General features: G+C 40.7%; 1 protein-coding gene across 1 annotated transcript in view; it reads left to right on the forward strand.

The window, feature by feature from the left end:
* WDR26 (WD repeat domain 26) overlaps positions 1 to 6,916 on the forward strand; it is a 29,559-nt gene extending 22,643 nt beyond the window's left edge. Inside the window, exons 12-14 of the mRNA XM_084262269.1 lie at positions 124 to 253; positions 2,404 to 2,589; positions 5,789 to 6,916. Coding sequence (XP_084118395.1) covers positions 124 to 253; positions 2,404 to 2,589; positions 5,789 to 5,814 — 342 coding nt within the window. The 3' untranslated portion in view covers positions 5,815 to 6,916. The remainder of the gene's footprint in view (positions 1 to 123; positions 254 to 2,403; positions 2,590 to 5,788) is intronic.
* The last annotated feature ends 8,287 nt before the right edge of the window (positions 6,917 to 15,203 follow it).

Consider the following 15,203-nt stretch of genomic DNA (forward strand, 5'->3'; position numbering starts at 1 on the left):
CCCTCTTGATAGAGCAACAGTCTTGAACTTGGCTGAAGTAATATACAGTGCTTCAGAAGAATGCAGTAAATAATGTTTACTGATAAATTAAGTCTTATTTTTTTAATTATTTCTTATTCTCAGGGAGTTCACTTATGGGACTTACAAGACAGAGTTTTAGTGAGAAAGTATCAAGGTGTTACACAAGGATTTTACACAATTCACTCGTGTTTTGGAGGTCATAATGAAGATTTCATTGCGAGTGGCAGCGAAGGTAACATCATTCGCATTTTTGCAGAAAACTGGAACACTGTATCCTTCTTATACCTTTTTATAATGTTGTTAGCAGCTGTCATCTATAAAAGCAAGCAACGGGCTGGTTAAGTTGAGGAGCACTGAAGATATGGCATACTTCACAAAATAACTGCATGCTAGCAGAAGGAATCTTCTGAGAAGATGGTGGTAGTAGTAGAAAACATTCATGAATCTTTTGGGTTGCTCCTCTAAAGCAAAAGCATCTTTTAATTACAAGTGGGTGGGGTGTTCTTGAGGTTTTCTCTTTTAGTGATATGATACTTAGGCTTATGGTTTGAATCAAAAATACATCTGGGAAGTTCCAGCTTTGTTTGCCCGTGGAAGACAGAGGTGTGGTGAGGCTATTTTAATTTCAGTAGGAGTTGTCAGCTTAATTAAGAGGTGAGCAGTCTCAAATTAAGCAGTTGTTGACATAGTCTGGTAGAGTGATCAAAGGCTTTGTGGTATGCTTTTATTCAACTGTCTGTGGCAAGAGTAGAAATTAGTTAATGGTTTATATGTTGAATTGGTTCAGTTCTGTCATTGATGTAATGCCATCAGCTCCTGTAGAGGTCACTTAAGGTTCCAGCTTATGGAGGGCTAAGAATTACACTTAGGATATGTAAGTGTATCACTGTTAGTACCATGTAATTTGCAGCTCTTATGAAATAAGGTTAGCCAGGACATTCCCACTATGCCTTTCTGGCAAACACCGAATATCTATGAAATAAAACCAGACTTTACCCTCTGATCAAGTTGTGGAGTATAATGACTGAAAGACAGCACCTCCGAGCCAGTAGGAACCTCTTAATGGTTGAACAAAGAACCTGAAGACCCAAAAGCTCAGGATTTGTGTTGAGCTATACCAGTGTGCATGTGTAGGTGTAGATACTACAGCGCACCGGTCCTTTTTTCACATCCTATTTATTATCTTGTCTGAGAACTACCCAAATAAACGAACTAGAAATTGATGATACCGTATTTAGATTTGAACTGCGAAGTTGTTGCCACTTTGCATTGAATTGTTGCAAATGTGGCTACTTAAAAAGTCTCTGTATCTTAAAAACCACCAAGCAAATTACAAAAATAATGGATTACATTGTCATAGTCTTTTTAAGAAAAGTAATTGATAATTTACATTGTCAGAACCTCTTAAACTGAAGGGGTGTTGTAGTTAGGTAGGCTTTTTTCTAACATTTGCATGAAAAGAGCAAATTCCCTCTTTCTGAGAGGGAAACTGAGTGCTGCCTTAATGTAGCTAACTTTTTTTTTTTCCCAAAACAAAATACAGGCATTCTGACAAGCACCAAAATACTGGTTTGTGTTTAGGCTTTGATTCTCCCAGACAGCAGAGGCTTGCGTGTCCAGTGTTTAAGCAGAGATTGAATTGTGTTGTCTGATGAATAGCGTGGGTATGTAGTCTCTTGAAATTGTAAGTGGAATGTATACACAACCACTACACTTGCATCCAATGCAAGTTTATATAAAGGTGGTGTTCTTATCTCAAGTCCTTAGCCTCCCCGCATATATTTTCTCCCCTTATCAGCTGAAAAGAGGGAGTGAGCGAGCAGCTTGGTAGGCATTTGGCCTCTAGCCAGGGCCAAACCACCACAAAGATGTGTTTTATAAACTATAGAGCTGTGATCTTGTCTCATACTCGTCAACAGGTGATGGTTGTAAATGTTCTGCCTTATTATTCATGACTTTATAAAGTATGTTCTGATCTGTAAATACACATTTTATTTAAAAAATTAATCTGCAAGGCTTCCTTTTGAGTAAGACTACAACTCCATGACTTTCCCGTACGAATATCGTCGTTTCTCTCTCTAGCCACGTATTGGCTTATTTTCATTGTAGTTAAATGTTTTTGTGAAATAGCATGGGTAGGAGACTTGGCAGGCCTTAAAGGGAGCCTCCCTCTTGGTGCGAGAGCTGCACTCCTGCTCTTGTGGTCGCTCTTAGAAGAGCAGTGTTAGTGCTGTCGTACATCCAACAGGCACGGGCTTTGCATATGGGGTTTTATAAAGTCCACGGGGTGCTAGCTTGTGTGGGAGTGATAGTGATGTGACAGATTGATCTGTGCAGAGCAATGTTTCTGATTCTGGTTTTTTACTGTGTGTTTTTATTTAGATCACAAAGTATATATTTGGCACAAGCGTAGCGAGCTGCCGATTGCGGAGCTGACAGGGCACACGCGTACAGTTAACTGTGTGAGCTGGAACCCGCAGATCCCATCCATGATGGCCAGCGCTTCAGATGATGGCACTGTTAGAATATGGGGACCAGCGCCTTTCGTAGACAACCAGGATATTGAAGGTAAAACCAGCATGTATGTGTATGTTCTCTAATTACTAAGAGAGTAAATCAAAGGGAGCTGGGTAGGTGGATTTTACTTACCATATATAGGATATAAAAATGCTTTTGACTCTTGGGTTAGAATCACTGCTTTTACTAAAAAAGATTACCAGTTTACTTGGTTTTATGTATGGCTATGGATCTTTAACTTATTCCTGTTTGTGGAATAAAAGGGAGACAACCTGTATTTCCAAAATGATACTCAGACATCTGACATGGCTCTAGAGAAAACTGATGTCACTAAGATCTCAGGATTATATTAATTTAGCCACATAAACTCAGCTAGAGCTGATGCTGGGCAGTACTGTGACAGACAACAAAAAGTGTTTTTTCAATTACATTTAATGAGAGGAGGAGCAGAGAGAACACTGGTCTGTTACTCGGTGAGCACAGTTACCTTACTAACAGGGACATAGACAAAGCAGAGATGTTTAACACCCTCCTTGCCTCTGTCTTCACCACAGTTGACAGGCTCTGGGATCTCAGATTTGGAGGAGTGTGACTGCGGTAACAATAAATCCATAGTGAACTGTGAACTTGTGGATGATTTACTTCTCCACTTGGATCCATATAAGCCCATGGGCCCCGATGGGATTCATCACAGGTTACTTCTCATTGAAAGACCTTTCTCAGTTATTTTCAATGATCTTGGCCTTCTGGAGAGGTCCCAGTTGACTGGAGGCAGGCAAACATTGTCCAGATCTTCAAGGATAATGCAGTCACTGGTCACAGCCAGCACAGTTTCAGAAGAAAGTCTTATCTATCCAGTCTGATTTCATTTTGCAACTGGTCATCCAGCTGGTTGGCCCAGCTAAACCAGTTGATGATGTTGTTTTTTATTTCAGTTAGGCTTTTGATAATGTTTCATGCTATCTTGATGGACAAAATGTCCAGCATCCAAATAGGCAAAGCCATAGTGCGTTGGGTGGACAATTGGCTGACAAGTTGGGGCCCAGAGGGGGATAGTGAATGGGATTACATCTGCCTGGTGGCCAGTCACTAGTGGGGTTCCCCAGGGCTCCATTTGAGATCCAGCTCCTTTTAGTGCTTTCATAAATGATCGGGACACAGGAATAGAAGTTTGCAGTTGACACCACATTGGGAGGAGCTGTCAACTCTGAGGGTGGAAAAGCCTTGGAGAGAGACCTGGGCAGTTACCAACAGCATGAGATTTAACAAGGGCAAGTGCCAGATTCTGCACCTGGAAATGGGCAGCCCTGGCTGCACACACAGACTGGGGGATCAGATGCTGGAGGCCAGCCGTGCTGAGAGAGATTTGGGGGTCTTGGTGGACAGCAAGTTAAACATGAGCCAGCAGTGTGCCCAGGCAGCCGGGAGGGCCAACCATATCCTGGGGTGCATCAAGCACAGCATTGCCAGCTGGTCCAGGGAGGTGACTGTCCCGCTCTACACCGCGCTGGTGCGACCTCACCTTGAGTACTGGGGGCAGTTTTGGTGCCACAGTAGGAGAGGGACATGAAGCTATTGGAGAGTGTCCAGAGGAGGGCAATGAGTGTGATGAAGTGTCTGGAGGGGAAGTCCTACGAGGAGAGGCTGAAGTCCCTTGGTTTGTTCAGTCTGGAGAAGAGGAGGCTGAGGGGAGACCTCATCACGGTCTGTGGCTTCCTGATGTGTGGGAGCAAAGGGGCAGGTGCTGATGTCCTCTCTTTGGTAGCCAGTGACAGAAGCCAAGGGAATGGCATGGAGCTGCAACAGGGGAGGTTTAGGTTGGATATTAGGAAGAGGCTCTTTACTGAGAGGGTGCTCAGGCACCTGAACAGGTTCCCCAGGGAAGTGGTCACAGCACCCAAATTGACTGAGTTAGAGAACAATGCACGATGCACTCAGTCACATGCTCCAACCTGACTGGCCCTGTGTGGAGCCAGGAGCTGGACTTGGTGATCCTTACGGGTCCCTTCCAGCTCAGGGATTCTGTGATTCTATGTAGACTTCTTAAATCTTGCATCCAGTGCCTGATGCTTAATAACATCCAGTGTTAATAGACTTAAAAAAATGCGTTCTGACCACACTGCAAATTGTATAATGATGTTAGAGTGCTTCCAAAAGGAATCTCCAATGTCTGGAGAGAGTGAAGTTTCCCCACTATAAACTGTGTACACAGTTGACTCTTTCCTAACCATCTGTGGCCAGGAGAGACTTGTTAAACAAGGCAGCTTTTTCCAATGCCAAAATGTTCATTTGTTTCCAACGCTTCTTGCTATCCTTGTTGCCCCCCCACACCCCCCAAATAATTAACAAGATGACTGCTGGGTTGTTGTTCTGCAGTTTTATAGGCTTCTGTCATTACACGTACAACCTTGTGGTAAAAATTTACAGTAGACATTGCAGTTAAATACAGTATATCCCATTGCCACAGGACCTTGTGGATACCAGGTGTGGACAAGAGTTCAAGGGAAACCTGGACAAAGTAATCAGAGAAATCCATTGAGTGCTGCTAGATAAGGAAACGCCTCTAGTTCAGAATGTCCCTTAGGTGAAAATGGCTGAAAGTTGGAAGGATATCAGGAGGAAGAAATATCTCCTCTCCCTCCTGCGCTTTGAGGCATCTGCTTCTGGTGTTGAACTAGGTGGACCAGCCTGGCCAATCTCCTGTTTGTAACACCTTGAATAAGGACTCTGAGCCCCTCCTCCAGTTGTTTTCACTTGTCCTTTTGTTTGTTTTCTCCAGTTAGCTGCTTGCTCACTCTTTCTTAGCTCCTCCAGAAAACGAGCTAGGAAACACCATAAAAATCAGGCCAGTAGTAAATGGACTTTTCACAGCAGTGCTTCCACAAGGGGTTTAGGTGCACGGGATGGTATCTAACAACTTGGGAATCTTAAGTAGATGATAGACAGCTTTGTAATCATCACATTTCCTTGGAACTCAAATGCAAATGTGTTACTTCTTTTTTGGAAGAGATGTTTCTTGTGTACCAGCACCTAACATGTTAATTATTCTCTCAGTTAATATGAATAATGATATCTAAAATTAGTTTTCTTCATGGGATTTAGTTACGGAATAAAAATAAGATCCCTTACCTAATGCATGTTCAGTAAAACTGTGTATGTACATTGTATTAATGACTTAATAATAGAAATGCTAACGACTAATAAGATCTTCAAGGTATGATTTTTCTCTTATGTTTTTGTTTTTGCTCAGAGGAATGCAGTAGCATGGATAGTTGATGGCGAATTTGGAGCAGACGACTTCAGTTTAACTTAATTAGTCGTATTTTAAATGGCTTGGGATTTGGTGCAAACAAACATGATTGATAGCTGGACAGACATGCTCGTCATGAAAAAGAACCATTTCTGAAGCCCGGTTGGGGCCAAACATTTACCACCTTGCTTCATAGTAACCAGTCGAGATGAAGCACGTCCTTAGAACGTTGTTGGACACCGTGTTGAAATTACCCCCCCATCGGTTGTGAAGAACTGTGCTACATTCAGGCTAACCATTGAACTCAGTATATATATTTTTCCCTCCTGCCTTTTTGTCTGGCAGGCTACTGTTCTTGTTGCTCTTCTGTGTAATGAAGTTTAAATGCTTGTTTGGAACACTTTATTTAACAGTTTAGAAGGCTTGATAGAAAGAGTGCTTTAGTCTGAAGAGTATACATTGGATAGGAAAGTATTTCCTTCTCTTGTTTCTCAAGTCTCTCTCCGCCTTACTTAGCTTGAGATCTTTGCAGCTTGGTTCATGGATTCTAGCCTTGCCCGTTGCGCAGTATATATAAATTGAGATGATAAACCAACGAACTATGTCAAAAGCACTCTCAGTATCACATTTGACAAAAAGTTTTGTACTTTTCACATAGCTTGTTGCCCTGCAAAGGGGTTAACAGCACAATTTTTTAAAAATAAATTATTTATAGGATTAAAATGACTTCATTTGTATACATTTGGAATTAAAACAATGCAAGAAGTGTCACGAAACACAGTATCACTAATGCTTTTCCGAAGTGTCTTGAGATCCAATCAAAAGCAGTGTCTGGAAGGAGCTTTATGTAGGCAGTGAAGCTTGTTTTAGAAGGAGAAACTCACTGTCCACCTTTACCAATGTTTAGAATAAAAAAAAAAGCATTCAGAGTGCACCACCAGACTAAGAGTTTAAACAAGACAAGGTCCTTTGGTTTATTTAGTGACATAAATATATGCAACGATGCTGATAAAAGGTAGACTACACCTCAAGGGAAGAATGTGCTGAATCCTTTCTTCACGACGTCAACGTTTTGTAAAAGTAATTAACATACAAATCATAATTAAACACTTGTATTATGATGGCAATTTCTCTTGGTTTGATAAAAAAGGTGTACAGATTTTTCTTTTTGAGAATGTGTTTTTACCTCTGCCTCTCCAAGATCTTGTTGCAAGCTGGTGCTGTGAACATCTCGACACATCTAGGAATAGTTCCGCTAATATTCCATGTTAAAAGATAAAGATGTTCATGATAGAAGTATTTATTCTGTTTGACATAAACAGCTGGCCTGACATCACTGTGCTGCTGTGCTACACATACACATTCATTATGGGATGGCACTGGATTCCCTTTTGTCACCTTGGGTAGGAAGGTAGTTGTTGGTATTGCTGTGAAGTAAAGAAGGAGCAGGGAAAGGCGTGCTGCCAAGAATGACGTGAGCACAAGTGTGGATTTCATCCTTTAAGGAGATAATAATCTAGTGTCTTTCTTAGTCATGTGTGAAAGAAGGGTGGGGGAAGATTTTTCTGGCGAGAACTGTGGCCACTTTCAATGGGATTGTGTTATTTTAACATAATAAACAGTCCTTTTTTTTTTTTTTTTTTCTTTCCCAGAAAACCAAGGTGAGCCTTGGCAGGTTAGGGGTTTTTTTTTAGATCCCAGCTGTGAAGTGGCACAGGTTTATTTGTGCCTTGCATGTGAACTTAAACATGATTTAAGGATGCTTTGGTTGAGACCAGCCCCGAATCTGACATAATCCTACTTCATTTTGGAGGTGCTAGGAACTTCAGGTTCTCATCCTCAATCTGGTATATTTGTCCTGAAATTAAGGTTTTTGTTTTTTTTTTTTTTTTTCAAGATAGCAATTACTGCTCCACAACACTGGGCATACGTGTGTAAACTTAGAAGACTACAACTCAGTTTCTTCTTCCATTAGCTAATCTAGAGGAAGATGTTTCTCTTTATAGTTCAGACAACGTAAAATTAATCAGTCTTGTTCCCTGTGGCATCGGTGTTGCAGGCAAACAGACAACTCAGTCAATTTTGACCTTAGGAAGTTAAACCTTTAGGTTTTAAATAAAAATTGAATGTCTAATTAAGTGTTTTGTAGGTTCAAAACATGGTATAATTCATTACTAGTGCCAGTATGTGAATCTTTAGAAGTTTCCTTACTCTGGAACTTACGTTTAGAAACAAAATGTTATTTAGGGAGAGTAAGGAGAATAATGCTGGGTTTGGTGTCTCATACAATGGTCGTGGCACTACTTGTTTACCTCATACTTGTGGGACTTTGGTGGGAGCTGTAGGCACGAGGTAAAGGCTGGCTCAAATCTCAAGTTTAGATTTAGTCCCTCACACACACTTCAGCAGGTATTTTTAATGTGGCCATACTGAAGCAAAGTGAGACTCCTTGCCTGGTACAGTCTGCAGGTGGGGGGGGTGATGTATGTGATGGTCCACTGCAATCCTGTGTCATTAAAAGTTTAAATGTAATACTCTTGCAGAAAGACTCCCTCTCCATTCTGGGGTTTCGGTTCTGAACTTGGGTTTGTACCTCTCAAATACACTTCAGGTGTTGAGAAGCAGAGTTAGTTAGAGGGAACTGCGTGTTCTGGCATCTCCGGGTTAGTTTTGTGGTGTGACTATGCGACGTGCAGGAAAGCTCCGTAGAGGTGGTGCTGCTGGAAGAGTGGCTCAGTGTATTGCGTAGCTGTCTGCCGCTCGCAGGCAGTGAGCAGAGAGGAGAGTAACCATTCTGCCACACTACTTGGTCCCACAGTAAACTGGCATGATAGACCTACCAGTAACAACTACTGCTCCAACCTGGAGATTAAAAGGAACCTAAAACCATTTCTGTAACGTGTCACGAATTCACAAGATGCAGGTTGAAAAGTACCAATACTTTTTGTGCACAGACTACAAAATGAGACTGGGGGGCGGGGGGGGAACAATTGAATCTGCTCATTTGCAACACGTTGATTTCCATGTGCTTAAAAATGTTTGCAGGCTGGAGTCTAAGGCTGGAACAAGTACACACCTAGTCAACAGACCTATGGTTTTAGAGAGGAAAATACTGTAAGTGTGTACTCCTTTTGTAATTTTCCCTGGTCAGCTGTTGGCTTAAAATATTTGCAGTAGCCCCAAGTTATTGTCAAGGCAGGTCTTAAAAAAAAAACAACAACCTGAAGCATTTCATGATCTGAATGTTCTTTAGCTGTTCAGGTAAGTAATTTTCAAGGCACAATGGAGCACAAAAGGGAAAACGCTAGATCTGTCCTTGTTCCGGATGGGAGGGCAGCGGGGGGAAACTACACCTTTGTTTTAAATCCCCTCTGTCTTTTCTAAAGTTCTCAAAATTTAAAGTTAACTTCATTTTTTATAATTGGAGCAAAGATGCAAGCTAGAAATCTATCCAGATCTTGCCAGGTACTTCTCCACTTGGCTTCAAACAGGTAATGTTTAATAAAGTCGGTATGTTCTTGGGAGTTTGTGTCCAGTTGTATACTTGTGCACTGCTAAGTGATGCTCCCATCCCAAATCAGTTCTGAAGGCTTCCTTAGCAGGAAGCCAGGTCTTGTACAATTAGCTGTAACTGGGGGAAACGGCGTAGATCCAAATGTGGAGGGGAGGTAGAGAAAGGGGAATAAACATTAAAAAAAAAATACAAAAAAATACTGACCAACAGACAAACTACTGTAACTCAAAGGGGAGGAGGAAAAATGCACTTTCAATAGTTTGTCCGTGGTTTTAGCTACAAAATACATCTATATCTAATTATTTTCTTTTGGGACAACTATTAAGAGGAACACCCATCGCATAAATGGCTAATCCTCCTTTTGACCTCCTCCTGTCTTTGCCGCAATGGCTTGAGTCCATTTTCAGCTGCCATACTTAATTTTGAAAACTACTTTTAATGATGTTTAGGAAGAAAGAAAATCCGTTTACTCTTGACACTTTTTTTGAACAGGGTGGACTTAATGGAAGTGTGCAGTGTGGAACTACTGCTGCGGTAGCTGCCTCTAGTTGTTGAAACAAACTGTAGACAAGTTTTCTGTCTCTGAATCCTGGTAATCCGGATTCAGTAAAGCACCCGTGAGTGTGTTTGTGTTCCTCCCATTCGGTATGAGTGCGTGTGTGTGCGTGTGTGTTCCATAAACAGACAGAGAACCAAATGTTCTAGGTACTTGTCATGTTTTCTTGCATACTTTAAGTCGTGTATATGTGAAGTGTCCTTTGAACAGAAGGTTTTGGTTAATATCAGTATATTTTTATAAATTTGAAATTCATTGTGCCCCATCTTTTTTTTTTTTTTTTTTTTTTTTTTTAATCCCCCTTAAACACTTTTTTTCATTGTTAGGGTACATGTGCTAGATTTGAATCTTAACATTTTTAGGCACAGATGGAAAAAGTTATTGGCTCCTTGAAAACATATGGGACAAAATGGATCCTCAAAGCATGTATGTACTTACAAACCAAGCTGTAGAGATCAAGAAAAGAACGTTATTGTTGATCTCAAGATTTCTAAATTGTCAAGATTTATATGGAGTTGTGGTGGAACTAGTTAACACTTAGAGCTTTTGGTATGTAATGACTATTTGCTATGGACTGATATTAAATGTTTCAAAGGATTGCGTTCTTAAACTTTCTGGATTTTTGTTACTCTCCTCGGATTATATTAAGTAGTTAAAATTTCTTTGCTATATTACATTAAAAACATAAGAACTTTGGGTCTCGTATTTATTTTCACTTGTTTTACTAATTATTTACAGAACAGCGTTTTAACTTTTTTATTTTATAAATGTGTAGTATTTTAAACATATCTTAAAAATTGTTCAATCGGAACTACATTAACTTCTGTTTTGTTTTTATTAGGATTTTTAAAAAAAAAAATACACTTTTTCCATGTTGGTGCACAGCACTTAACAGAAATGTTTGTATTCCCTTTCTTTCAATTCAATAAACAGAATAAATAACTGGAATGAATAGTTCTTAGTTTCCCTAACTTCACTTATATGACTGACTTCGATGTTAATTTCTTGGCTGTTGATGATAGATGGCTTCCCTAGCTATAGTATTTATTCCCTTGCTAGGAATCCAAGTAATGTGTGGTAGTGTAGCTGAATGTGATTTCAGTCACTGTGCAGGCTTTCCTGTTCTTGGTGTCTGGCTCTCCTCTACCTCACACTCCTGTGTTCCCTGCATTTAGCAGTCAACTTGCCTGTGCCCTGTTGCGTGCGTATCTCAACTCCTCCAACACCTGCTCCTTGGAGGCTTAGTGAGAACCTTGGTCCTGTGATACTGGAGCTTGCTTTAATACCAGACACCGGTTGCTTTTGGTGAGTGGTGGGTAAGGTGCTCCTAAAGTACCTGCATCTCTTGCTTGTAGACTTTCTGTAAATGGGAGATCAGGGACCTGCAGGCATCTATCTGACGTTGTCCTAAGCAGCATCTGTGGCTGAGAGCTCTTGAAGATGCCTTCCAACTGTTGCCATTGTTCCCTCCAACTAACTCTGCGTTCTTGTCCCTCTTCTCTGTGCTTTAAAATAAAACCTAATATTTTGTCCTGTACTTTGATTCAGCTCTGGCTAATGTTCTTTTAAATTAAAATCTGTGCCTAAATTTACCTTCCCCTTCCTTCAGCTTTTCCAAAATCAAACCTTTTCCTGAAATGCATTCAATTATTATTCTTTCAGCTGCTCTACTGATTATAAAAGGTCTTTGCTCCCTCCAGCAGCACTTCGGTGTTAACCTTATTCCTTGCCTCATCCTCTGAGCAGTGTTTAGATAATCATGGCTTAAAGGAAGGTGCAAATGGAAGGGTTGTACCTTATCCCTTTTTGTGTGCTGCTTCCCTTGGGGGCTAGGACAAGTTGGAAGGTTGTTAGGCTGCAGACCTGCTTCAGCCATCAACCATCCACTCAGCAGGTGAAGGAAGTTGGGGTTTTTTTGCTGGGTTTCTTACTGTGCTTCACCTGATGCCTGTCTGCCTCTGGTGAGAAGACTGCAAGAGAAACAGGTATATGATTCTGTAGAACTGTGAAACATTAGCATAGCTAAGATTTAAATTTAATTGTAATGCTTTGAGGAGTAACGGCTGAAGTTTGTATGCCTCTAATGTTTCTGCCAAAGATAAAGTGGTTAATGTAGAACTGGTGGTCCATGTAGTCTCAATTCTTCTATTGCCTGGAAGTTCCAACTCACTAGAAGGAAAAACTTGTTCACTTTGAGTGACAGAGCACTGGCAGAGGCTCCACATTGTGGAGTCTCCTTCTTTAGAAATATTCAAAACCTGCCTGGACATGGTTCTATGCAACCTGCTCGAGGTGATTCTGCTTTAGCAGGGGCTTGGACTAGATCTCCCCTGCTCTTCTGTTACCTTAATAGGGGCAAAAATGATCTTTTATTAGCACTTACACCAAATCCTAGAGAGCTGCTTGTGGGGAAAAAGCCTTAGAATAAAGCTCTGCCAACACTGAGCAGATAAAGATTTGCTTTTATGGCTTTATCAGAGTTTCAAGTTGATTATTAACCTGCACATAGAGTGGGTCTTGGGACCACTGATCCCACAGATGTATTATGTTCCACATACTATTTTAGAATAAACAAGTAGTGTACTAGAGGAGACGTATATGGTTTAATAAAGGCAAAATAAATAACCAACATTCAGCAACTGTAATGGTTAATTAGGGGGAAATGTTTTATTGTACATAATCACCCCCTCCCAATTCCTGTAACAGTTACACCTCCTCTCTCTGAGAACTGCTGAATTGACTAATATCTGGGCAAGTGGATGAGGCTGTTGATGGCAGGTGAGGAAAAAAGCTTAACAACCTTGGTTAAAAGTTAGAATCCCTGTAGGCTAACTCAGATTTACTTTCATGGAACACGAGCGTTCTATAAACTGTAGCTAATCATTTGAAGGGTAAGTTAAGGGCCCCTCGGCAGGGTTTACTTGCATTCCTCTCTTCCAAATGGAAATACATTCTGATGAGTAAGAGTGAATCAGTGGTTGGTCTTACCCCGACTCAGAGTTACAAAGGTAGGTGAATGTTTATTTAACATCAGCCTAAAGTTTGTAACTGTCTCATTCCATAAGGTAAGCTTGGATTGTAATTACTCTGTTCTCCCCTGGTGGGACCCAGGAGACAGAGGGAGGTTTTGGGTTAGTTTTCACTACTGTAAAATTTCTGGTGTGTGGTTCTCCTGAGGTGGGTGGCTCCGGGACCCCTGTCTCCAGTAATGAACTACATTTTTTAGCAATTAGAAATACATTTTTCCCATTGCTGATGCTGAGCCCTGTGAAAATCTCTGTTAAGGCAAATAAATGACTCTCTAGAGTAAGGAAGACTTCAAATTTACTAGTGGAATTACTCAACAGAATTGTAGTTCTCTGGAGTCTGCTACTGAGGTTTTTCCCAACTGTCACCAAAAGGTGTTAGGCATGAACTAACAAGCAACTCATTTATTTTAAAAAGTGGGGTGGGAAGTTAACATTCACATGAAAAGTATAGCTTGTTCAGTATTTGACAACCACCACGTAGAAAACATCTGTATTTTTTTTGGACAGTAATTTGCGCTTGAGGGTGAAGGGGAGTGGAATCTACAATAAAACCCCTCTAGGTCTGGGCTATGAATTAAGACCCTTGTCCTGCTCCCATCTCTAAAGAAACACTTTCCCTGGTAAGATGGAAACAGCTTTTTATAGTAGTAAATGTTACCAGTGCCATTAGGGAATGGGTCTACCCTATCTACTAATCATCCCTGTAAGTCTGAGGTGCTGGTAGTTACAGATACATTGTCTTCACTGATCATAAAAGCATTTTCATTATTAATAATAAAGCTCATCTCAAAATCATGTTTTTATAATAGAAACCTGCTAGTTTAAGGGCAAGCTTAACAGATTAATGATCATGTTTCTCACTGCATCATTAATGAAATTCATCTACTGGTGGCACTACAGCACAGACTTAATTCAAGCAGTTTACTAACAATGAGATAAATGCCAAAATACGAGTAGTATGTTTTTTCCCCCACATAGAAAAAAAGAGAACAGCTTGCACAGTAGGCAGTTATGTTACAAAAGTTACCAACTTTCTTCTCTTCTAAGGTTTTATTTGCTCTTCCTTTTCCAGACCTACATCCTGTCTGGGTGTCAGCTCTTTGAGGCAGTACTTTCTGCTGTTTGGCTTTTGTGGTGTCAAGTAGACAGCGGCGTGCAGCTGTCATAGCTATTTCCTTAGGTATTCTTAACAAGCATCATTTTCAGCAGTGTTTCATCTTTGCAACAGCTGAGACCCCATCCATCATTGGATGTAAAGCCAAACTCTTCCTAAAACAGATACTGAACACAAGGTATGTAGAGAAATCACGCTTCAGAGGTTCTCTTGTCACTGCTGGCCATGAAAACCAATCTTAACTACAGCTATACACCAGACAAGTACTTCAGAAGGAAAAGCTCATAGATTTTTAGGACTTAATTACAGAACTGTATTTTTGAAGTGTTTCACTTGATGGGTTTGTTTCAGAAAACCAGGTTTTTATGCACATATTAAAAACTTCAAGACAAGTTATTTAACAGTGAAGGTACAAACTCAGGTTCATACACTTGTCACTGATGCAAAGAGCTGCACAAAATGAACTTTAATTGCTGGTGCCTTTGAAGCAGTCATGTCAGGACTGAAACAACAGGGTAAGGGTTTACTTTGGGGTCACCTCACTAAGCTAGGTGTATTCTTGATTCATCTCATTGGAGATGGAAACAGCAGGCTGATGGAATAGTGACAGCAGAGCATCTTTGGCTCTGTAACCAACTCCAAACCTGATGCAATGCTTACTTTGTAGCAAGGTCTATGATGTATTTCAGTAACAAAAGAGGAGTTGAAAGGAAAAAAAGTATTAATTATCTTTCTTATTTATCTGTTTTTCACTTAGACACAGCTGTCACTTTCACCAAAGGGACTTTAATCCATCCAAACACAAGACTTCCATTCTGCCCCTCCCTCTAACAACCTATATGGAGGAAAGCATAACTTTTATTATTCCATTGTTTTTTAGCTTGAAAAGAGGCAGACACAAAGATGCAAACTGTGCTACTGCTCCTCTGAAATCTGTTCCAAGCACTGCTTCAGGCTGGGTTCTAGCAGGACAGCTTGACAGTGAGACACACCCTGACCCCTTGCAGCAAGGAGCAGACACCAGAGCTGCATCTAAACTTGTTCTCCACCTACCACTGTTACCAGCCTATGCTGCTGAAATGAACTTCCCCTCTCACTATTTAATTCACACGAGATGAGTTCTGTAAGCAAGTTCCACCCTACAGAAGCAGGGCCTCAGTTGTAAAGAAACAAAAACAAGGGCTACACAAATCCAATGTCTT

Source organism: Gallinula chloropus (genome assembly GCF_964237585.1).
Source record: "Gallinula chloropus genome assembly, chromosome: 3".
NCBI lineage: Eukaryota > Metazoa > Chordata > Aves > Gruiformes > Rallidae > Gallinula > Gallinula chloropus.